The sequence below is a fragment of the Glycine soja genome, chromosome 4 (assembly GCF_004193775.1).
Source record: "Glycine soja cultivar W05 chromosome 4, ASM419377v2, whole genome shotgun sequence".
NCBI lineage: Eukaryota > Viridiplantae > Streptophyta > Magnoliopsida > Fabales > Fabaceae > Glycine > Glycine soja.
The window spans coordinates 51,629,246-51,639,033 of NC_041005.1; the positions used below are offsets into that span (position 1 = coordinate 51,629,246).

General features: G+C 33.6%; 1 protein-coding gene across 1 annotated transcript; it reads left to right on the forward strand.

Moving 5' to 3' along the window:
• Positions 1–5,035: 5,035 nt before the first annotated feature.
• On the forward strand, positions 5,036–9,549 carry LOC114410458 (phosphatidylinositol 4-phosphate 5-kinase 1-like). Its single transcript, XM_028374407.1, has 8 exons — positions 5,036–6,142; positions 6,238–6,402; positions 6,878–7,043; positions 7,356–7,466; positions 7,610–7,800; positions 7,918–8,048; positions 8,141–8,234; positions 8,769–9,549. The coding sequence occupies exons 1-8, from the start codon at positions 5,178–5,180 to the stop codon at positions 9,052–9,054; spliced, it is 2,109 nt and encodes a 702-aa protein (XP_028230208.1). The 5' UTR covers positions 5,036–5,177; the 3' UTR covers positions 9,055–9,549.
• Positions 9,550–9,788: the final 239 nt, after the last annotated feature.

Genomic DNA, 9,788 nt, shown 5'->3' on the forward strand with positions numbered 1-9,788 from the left:
TTTACTAGAATTTACTCTTGAAATAATTTAATCTTAAGTGCATATAGATAGATACACACACCAAGATCAAGCATTCTGGGTAGAACACAGATATTTAACCACGAAACCCATTTTACAATTTTAAGGTTCCTTTCTACAAAAGCTTTGATAGCCACAATTAAGGCTCAATAGAAAGATCAGTTAGGTGGCCAATAAAGCCATGAAAGACAATTAACCTTGTACACCACTATCATCTCTATGCTCAGGTGAGTGACATAAATGTACCAATCAGGCAATCTCTGTAAAAATGAGTTATAATAATTATCAGTTTTGCGCTTAAAGTAGACGTTAAGTGAGGAAAGGTATAGATATTAGTCAAAGCCGCTGCATGGATATACAATTATACATAATGCTGATCTAATTAAGAAATAAATTAAAAAACATTTATACATATAAAAGTCAGGCACTGAATGTCTTACTCCAAAAGAGGGGAAGCACTGCGGCTAGCTGACAAAGCCAATGCACCAAGTCCAAACTCACATCCAAACATTTTTATTTGTGATAAAAATCAATTTTCTAATACTTATTATTCCACATTACAATAAATTCACATTTACTTAAAAAATTAATTCTACAAAATCACGTTATTTAAAAATCAATTTGATAAACGCATGTCCAAACCCACTATATTTAACAATCCACAGTGGCTAATCAATTTGTTCCCCAATCGGTTAATTGGTTGTAAGATTAGTGAATAGTATTTTCAAAGATTGCTTTGTGTTTTTGGAAATTAATTAATTGACCAAACACCAATAAAATTCACAGAGTTTAATGTCAATTGACTAATTTAAAAAATATTAATTAATTCTCATTAACATTGATGAATCTTACAGGTATTTGACTAATCGCAAAACAAACTAAACCAATCATTGAGAATTATTAGATACAATGTATGGTTGTGATTTGAAAAAAAAAAAACTAATTAGAGAGTTGGTTAGAGAGGAATTGGATGCCTAATAATATCCATTTAACATATATGACTGTTAAGATACACTCTTCTAATCTAGGACCTGATCAATAAGTATTTTTTTTGGGTACATGCTGCAGTAACTATAAAATACTTAATACCAAAGAAAAATAATAAGTATTAAATAAAAAATAAAAAATATAATTCATTTCCATGTTTCATAATTTTACTTGTTATTTTTTATTCTTTTAACATTTTTAATCGGAACATGATTTTTTTATTTATAAAAGAACAAGAATTTTATTAAGAGAATGCAAGACGAATTCCAATCTTTAATACACGGTTTCCAAGTCTCTAGCTCTTCATACTATAGATAATATACTAAAACTTCATGTATTATAGTGGGTTTTTTTTTTATAGGATGTATTATAATGGGTTAATACACTATTAAGAATTAAAAGGAAAATCTCCCTAATTTGAAAATAACCAAGATCAAGACAAAACCTTAATGATTTCTGTTACCCTAACTAATTATATTCAACTGCTATGTGATCTTGAAGTAGTTTCCTATTGTTATTTTTGGATATTTATTGTAAAAAATATTCTAACGTGTGTTCCATAATTGTTATTACTATAAGTGCTCGAATTTAACACGTACGTGTTCATCATGATTATCGTAAATTCACATGAGTAATTTTTTTCTCTTTTAATTCCTTGCACTTGATAAGCCAAATGTAACTTACGAAGTTCGTCCCTTTCCATTCAACGAATAGACAATTTTCATACATAGATAGATTATTTGTAAATGTTAATTGTTAATCACCTTAAAATAAGTGCATGCCATAGGATTTGATATGAGTTATCGATTATTTTCTTAGTTAATCGATCCAACTAATATGTAATGATGAATCTTTAATCAGAATTAGTTTTAAATCATCAATGCGTACACTCAACACACATCAATAATGATTGGAAAGATTACAACTCAGATGATTATCAGAATTCACATGATCAAGCTCACTCAACAAGAATGATGTGTATATATATATATATATATATATATACACAGCCGATATGTATATATGTTAAACAACAACAATATTTATAAATTCCTCATATCAAGGAAGCTGCGTGGCGTCTTAGTTATGGATCCATAAGATGTAGTAGGTTTCTATTTATGGAGAAATCCTTAGAGAATTAACATTGGTTAATTCTATCTTACTCTAGTTATAATTAATTAACTTTGGTTACCTAATTAAGCTAATGTGCCAAACTCCTATAGCCACACTTTCACCAGATTTTGGATACCTCACTAGATGATTCATCATGATTTTTATTTTTTTAATGTTGGATTTTACTATGGTTAAATTTTAGATAATATTAAGTTATTTTATTTAGTTGGTTTCCTCTTTCACTAGGTTTTATTTAATTTTATCTTTTGTCCCTTCATAATTACCATGCATTGAATATTTACAACTCGGTAAAAGTAAATCTTACTTTGGGTGCGAGAAGGAGTACGAAGAACTACTTCAAGCGTTTGCTTGGTATATAGTAAAAATCTTGCTAGTTTTTCTCAAAATCATTAAATGCCTTTGATGACTAGGAGTCCAAATTGGAGTTGGTTTCATCTTCTCCAGATAATCGTGATTCACTAGAAAATTTGCAAGAATATTGTTCAATTTGATTAAGTGGTTTAAGTTATAGAACCCTAGCTTGAAGTGACTTAGACTTAGGTTTTGTTACATAATCCTAGATTAGTGATTATATTCCTTAATTTCATACCTAATATTTTCTCGGTTATTTTATTAATTAAAATTGATATTAATTAATTTAGATTACCTAAGTTTAAGTAGCTTAGATTTTATTAGTGAAGCTAGAATTTTATTTAGCCTATTTCTTTCACAAAATTCATATTGATAAATTTCCTAAGTCTATTTGTAATTATCAAAATTTGGCCAAGGTTCTAACAATTTTATAAAGTATTGGAAAAGGCTAACGGACAATTATTTATATCTATGAAGGACTAGATTGAAATATAAAACAAATATATTTTATTTATTTTTAAAAATAAAAATATCTTTGTCACTTGAAATTTGCAATGTTACATTTTTCCTCTCCTAATAAAAGTTTGGATCTGGAAATTTGATTATTTATCTTAAACAAATCACTTTGTCCTCTAATTCTCAAATAACATCCTTTGCTATTGTCATCCTTATTTTAATAGGATTTTAATGAATTTTTTTTTTTGCATTTTAAAAAAAAAAGAAGATATCTCCTTACTCTCACTTTTTTTCTAATTTAAACAAGGAAGAGAAAGCTTTTTTATTGCTATCTTTCTTTCCTTTTATTTTCTTTCATACCAAATAACTAAAAAACATCTCATTTTTTCCTTTTATTTTACTTTCTTTTATTAACAAAAAAAATTTACTCCAACTAATAATAAATAAACGAGTGAACGTTAGTATTTTTTAGTTTTTTTTGTTAATATACACCAAATTATTACATATGTCTTAAAAAAATAAATGACATGTTATTTGATTAAATTTTTATGAATTTTTTATTTATAAAAAAACAAGAATAATTATGTTTAGTTTAAAAGTAAAGTTTTATAAAATTTAATATAATTTACTTATATTGTATAATAGTAAAGCTTTTTGCATAATCATTTTTCATATATCATATATAATTTGCTATGTAGATGTTTTGCTCATTTGAGTTTAATAAAGAAAAAAATTATAACAATGTAAATTTAAATGTAATCATATTACGAAATTCATGAAAAAAAGTTGTGAATGACATAAACTCCCCTAATACCTCTTTAGTTTAGGTGACTAAAAAAATGTGAATTATTATAACATTTTAATATTTATCTTTGATTTTTATAGACAAATAATAACATTATTTAAAAAAACGTGACACCATGGTTGATCAATTCATAAAGCTAGATGTTATATTTGTAGATGTTCACTGCATATGATTAACCTGTAAATGATTACTTAGTAGTAGAGAAGTAATTCTTATACCTTCTAACCTATTGCATAATCACATACACAAATTCAGAGGGGAAGTCAGGAAGGTTAGGGAGTGTGTCATTATTTCTTTGAAGAATACGGCCTAACATCAATAAGCCTGCTGAAAAGAAAAACATTTGGTAGAGTAAATGTTCAAAGAATTTAATTAAAATATATGGATGATATAAATATTTTTTATATTGTATCTAATTATAGATTGTTATATAATAAAATTAAATGTTTTTCTAAAAATTATTTCAATAATTATGTCTAAGATACTTTTTATTAATTAATGGTGTAAAAATATTTACAGAAAAAATATATTAATCATTAAACTAGCTCCCTCTTATTAAATAAAAAAATATTTTTTTACTTTATTAATAACTAAAATAAATATTTAAGTTTATCTTAAATTTTGATAATATTTATTTTTCATATTTTTATTCTCTTTATTATATCTCATTTCACTTAAGGGTAGTTTATGTTATTTACATATATTTTTTCCCTCTCCTACTAAATAATCATCTCTCATTCTTTTTTTTTTTTTCTTCTTCTCACTTTCTCTACTCTGTGTATAGGTGATAAAATGAGCTACCCGTCTTAGTCCCATACAAGTTGTGAAATATAATGGGTCATGCAAAAAAAATTCAAATTTAATTCGAGTTTTAAAAATAAAACTCAAATCCTATAAAAATTCAATCTTTATGAGTATGAGATTTTAGAATTTAGCCTGGTGCATTGAACCATGATTAAATTAGATTTAAAAAATTTGTATTTAATCTGGACTAAAAAATTAAAATATAAGTCTTATATTTGATTGTGATAGTTTCTACCCATCTTACCATTACATTTATGTATATTTGGTAAACCGAGAGAATGCAGCATCAAACTATACAATAAAAATAATAAAATAATTTATGTGGATGAATTTTTCTAAGAAGTTTTGGAATAATTAATGCTATATATAAAAAAAAGAAAAGAGAGAAACAAGAGAAATCACAAGGGTATATTCGTCCTATTGAAAATATCGAAAGCTGAGCTGGCTGGTTTACTACATAACAGTTAGCAACGTTCCCTAGGTAAAGCCGCCTAATTAATTACATCCCTTCGTCTTGGTTCAAAAAATATATTATTAGGAGATGAAGACATAAGACATAGGCAGCAAGGAAGGCTTCAGTCGCCGGAAATGCGTGAATGATTAGGCAACACAGCAGCAGAAAATGCGCCAAGCACTCCTGCTACGTGACGACACAGAAAGAGACACCTACGGTTGGAGCCGCAGAGTTAGCCCCAGCATAGAAGTTGCAGAGTTGGCCAACGGTGACGTGTACATGGGAAGCTTCTCCGGGAACGCGCCTAGTGGATCGGGGAAGTACCTGTGGAGAGACGGGTGCATGTACGAGGGAGACTGGAAGAAAGGGAAGGCCTGTGGGAAAGGCAAATTCTCCTGGCCTTCGGGCGCCACCTACCAGGGACAATTTAAATCGGGTCGCATGGACGGCTTTGGAACCTTCACCGGATCCGACGGTGACACCTACCGCGGCTCTTGGAGCTCCGACCGGAAGCACGGCTACGGCCAGAAGCGTTACGCCAACGGGGACTTGTACGAGGGGTCCTGGAAGCGGAACGTGCAGGAGGGGGAGGGGCGCTACGTGTGGAAGAACGGGAACGAGTATTACGGGGAGTGGAAGAACGGCGTCATTTTCGGCCGTGGTACGCTCATTTGGGCCAACGGGAACCGTTACGATGGCCAATGGGAGAACGGCGTTCCCAAGGGGCAAGGGGTTTTCACCTGGCCCGATGGGAGCTGCTATGTTGGGTGCTGGAACAAGGACCTTAAGGTGAACCAGCTTAATGGAACTTTTTACCCCGGGAGCGGTGATACTCTCACCGTCACAATGAGGAAGCGTTCTTCCGTTGACGGTGCTAGAGGGAGCGCTGTTAAAAGTTTTCCCAGGATTTGTATCTGGGAATCGGAGGGTGAAGCCGGGGATATAACCTGTGATATAATCGATGAGGTGTCGTTGTTGTATCGGGATTCGAGTGGAACCGGTTCAGATCGGGGAGATGTTAAGCCGTTTCGCCGGAACCCTTGTCTTTCCGGTGAGGTGAAGAGACTGGGTCAGACTATATCCAAGGGGCATAAAAATTATGATCTCATGCTTAATCTGCAATTGGGTATAAGGTAGGTTTAAATTTAATTCTTCTGGATTTGATTGTGTTAATTAGTTGTGGTTTACTGTTTTTGGATTCAGGGATTTTGGTTTGTGTTGTGTTTAGGTACTCTGTTGGGAAGGAAGCTTCCATTTCGCGAGAGCTTAAACCGAGTGATTTTGATCCGAAGGAGAAGTTCTGGACAAGGTTTCCCGCTGAAGGATCTAAGATTACGCCGCCGCATCAATCGGTGGTGTTCCGCTGGAAGGACTACTGCCCTATGGTTTTTAGGTATAGTCTTTTCCTTCTGTTTTTTTTTTTCTAGTTTACCCTATAGACCCAATTGTTACTAGAGTGAGTGAATATTTTTAACCCTGATACTCCACTGATAATTACTTGTGCAATCTTTGGTGAATACTGCTTAGTCTGTTTGAGTTTCATTGAACAAGGTTCAAGTCTACTCGTCTCTTAGGATGCCTCAGCTGCATGCATCACTGCACTTCCACTTGACACCTATCATTAATTAGAAACGGCTTGTCTTGCCATGACCTTCTCTTGAATTCTCAAAATTTCTTTCGCTCCATCCCCACTTGAATTCTCAAAACTTATTTCGCTCCATCCCCGCTGGGGCAGAGCCCCCATCACTGTCTTGGCTGTGCTACCAGAGGCTCTGGGGAAGTCGGAATAGGAGAATACTCATCTTGGGGCAGCTTTATCTGCCTTTTTCTGCTTTGTTGTTGACTGGATTCTGTTTTTCTATTTGCAGACAATTGAGGAAGCTATTTCAGGTGGATCCTGCGGATTACATGTTAGCTATATGTGGGAATGATGCCCTTAGGGAGCTTTCCTCTCCTGGGAAAAGTGGAAGCTTCTTCTACTTGACCCAGGACGGCAGATTTATGATCAAGACGGTGAAGAAATCCGAAGTCAAGGTTAGATACATGGGTCACTGTTATAGATTCTAACATTAATTTTGAAAACTTCTTTCCATGTACAATGATTCAATGAATGGACGTGTTTTTATTTTAATGAGCCCTAGTTTCTGCTCGAATGCAGTAGGTAGTTAAATTCCTTTTATCACGCACACCTAGATGACGGATTTTTTGTGTGGATAGAGGTCCACTTTGATTATAGTTTTGAAATTTATGCCAACCAGTTATTTTTTTCCCTTCAAGTTTTCTTTACTAGTTTGGCTTGGTGGTGGACATCCTTATTGATGCATAACTTTGGCAACTGATTTTCAGGTGCTTCTTCGGATGCTTCGAAGCTATTACCAACATGTTTCTAAATATGAGAATTCTCTTGTGACAAAATTCTATGGAGTACATTGTGTCAAACCAATTGGAGGCCAAAAGGTATGTCTTCAAACATAAGTTTATTGTTAATTGACATCCAGACTCCAATTGTTAAGCAATTGGTTTTAAGCACATTGTGTCTGTTTTAAGCAATTCCTCTATGTGCCTCGGTACCTGAAAATTTATTGTTAATTGAAATCCAGACTCGCTTTATTGTGATGGGCAATCTTTTCTGCTCAGAATATCCAATCCATAGACGATTTGACTTGAAGGGATCTTCACATGGCCGTACAACAGATAAGACCAAGGAGATTGATGAAAGTACCACCCTCAAGGACCTGGATCTCAACTTTGTGTTTCGTCTACAAAATAATTGGTTCCAGGATTTCATCAAGTATGGTGTTTAGTGTGTGTGTCCTATTGATTAACTTTAATAATTTAATGGCTGCTGCTTAGCAATGAAATGCATGCATATCTGTTGATTTTAATCTTCTCTTGTTATTTTGTGCAGACAAATTGAGAGGGATTGTGAGTTCTTGGAAGCTGAGGGAATTATGGATTATAGTCTTTTAGTTGGCCTTCATTTTCGTGATGATAATACATATGAAAAAATGGGATTGTCACCGTTTCTTTTGCGCACAGGTATTGATCCATATTTCCCTTTAGTGCTAATAGTACATAATGTTTATATGACAGTAACAGTGTACAAGTAATTTTGTTGTTGCCTCTCTTAGGAAAGTGGGATTCTTATCAGAGTGAAAAGTTCATGCGTGGTTATCGCTTTCTTGAAGCAGAGCTGCAGGATAGAGATCGAGTTAAATCTGGCCGGTATGTGGAAAAAGTTCAGTTACTTTATCAATATTTTTCTTTATTTTCAAGTTGATGGAATAATTGGGCTGTGTGCTAACTCCTGCATCCATAGTCTTAGACTGTCTAAGTGGGTAGGTACAAGTATTCCTTTAAATCCGTTTTAGTTCTCCATAAAGAACCTAAGAATACGAGTGCTTGTATTTTGTACACATTGCCACCCTACTGAAAAAGATAGATAAGAACCATTGTCTCTTAAAAGCCTAAAAGATTGTAGACCTGCTGAATTGACGACATTCATGATAATAATTGTAACTTTGCAAGTAGTTTGAATTATCTTTGAGTAGTTGGGAATATAGTAGCAGTTGTTTGAGGGGTGGTCCTAATCTCTTTTAAAAGAATTTAGTGTTCTTAATTTAATATTAGCCTGGTTATTATTTCCTCTGGTCCATGTTGGTTTTTCAACTTGGATGTTTTTCATACTATCTCTGCATTTTTGTCGATTCAGAATTTCTTCTATATACTCCGTCTTATACATATTTCTTCATGTTTCAGGAAATCATTGATTAGGTTAGGAGCCAATATGCCTGCGAGAGCAGAGCGCATGGCTCGGAGGAGTGATTTTGATCAATACACCCCTTGTTGCAGTGGGGAAACCTACGATGTTGTTATATATTGTGGGATTATTGACATTTTGCAAGATTACGATATCAGCAAGAAACTGGAGCATGCTTACAAGTCTTTACAGGTTGACCCTTCATCAATCTCAGCTGTTGATCCAAAGCTTTACTCAAAAAGGTTCCGGGATTTTGTGGGTAGAATATTCATTGAAGACTGGTAATAGTAAGTAGAAAAAGGTTCAAACATTAACATGATGGGAGAGTTTTGATCTGAATGTCCAGAAAATAGCTGAAAGAAGAATCCATTGTTTGGAGTTGGAGAGCTTGTGGTTGACGTTTTGATTCACGGACCACTGTTTCTGTGGCTATGACCAAGGGAGCTCACCTGAATGCACAGGATGTTTTCGTGGCTGAATTTTGAATGTACACAGCCATGATAATGAAGGCAGGGAGATCTTTGTACATGGAGGATGATAGAAATGATCTCTGTCTTTTTTCTCTTTGTTTTTTTTTTCCGTGAAAGGGGGCAGGGTTTGTGGATTCTTTTTTGTGGTCACAAATAGGATATGAATATGATGTGAAAAATGATTGAGGAGACATGAAAATGTTTCTCAGAGATTGGATTCAAAATGGGTGGATAGTTTTTTGTTAATAAAAGAAAGTGTACAGTTCATTTAGAAAAGGATAGATGGTAAATTTCTCTTTTTTTTTTCCTCGGGAAGTTGGCAATTTCTTGTTTAATTTGAGATATTTTGGAGACAAGGTTGTGAAATGGAGGGCCAATGGGGCATTGGGATTTCTCCCACAGAACCCAAGTCGTCTACTTTTTCAATATAAATAAATGAGTTTTAATGTGACTCTGCACTATAGGGTGCCGAGGAACATTAAAATTGAAGGGGTCGTTGGCTAAACTTTTGCAGTGAAAGTGAAGTCATTAGGTGGGGAGTATGAAAAG

Bases quoted from the DNA above. Each gene is read 5' to 3' on its own strand.
- LOC114410458 (XM_028374407.1), top strand. From the start codon at position 5,178: ATGCGCCAAGCACTCCTGCTACGTGACGACACAGAAAGAGACACCTAC. The intron at 6,403-6,877 runs GTATAGTCTTTT...TTCTATTTGCAG, and splicing joins TACTGCCCTATGGTTTTTAG to ACAATTGAGGAAGCTATTTC. The intron at 8,049-8,140 runs GTATTGATCCAT...TGCCTCTCTTAG, and splicing joins ACCGTTTCTTTTGCGCACAG to GAAAGTGGGATTCTTATCAG.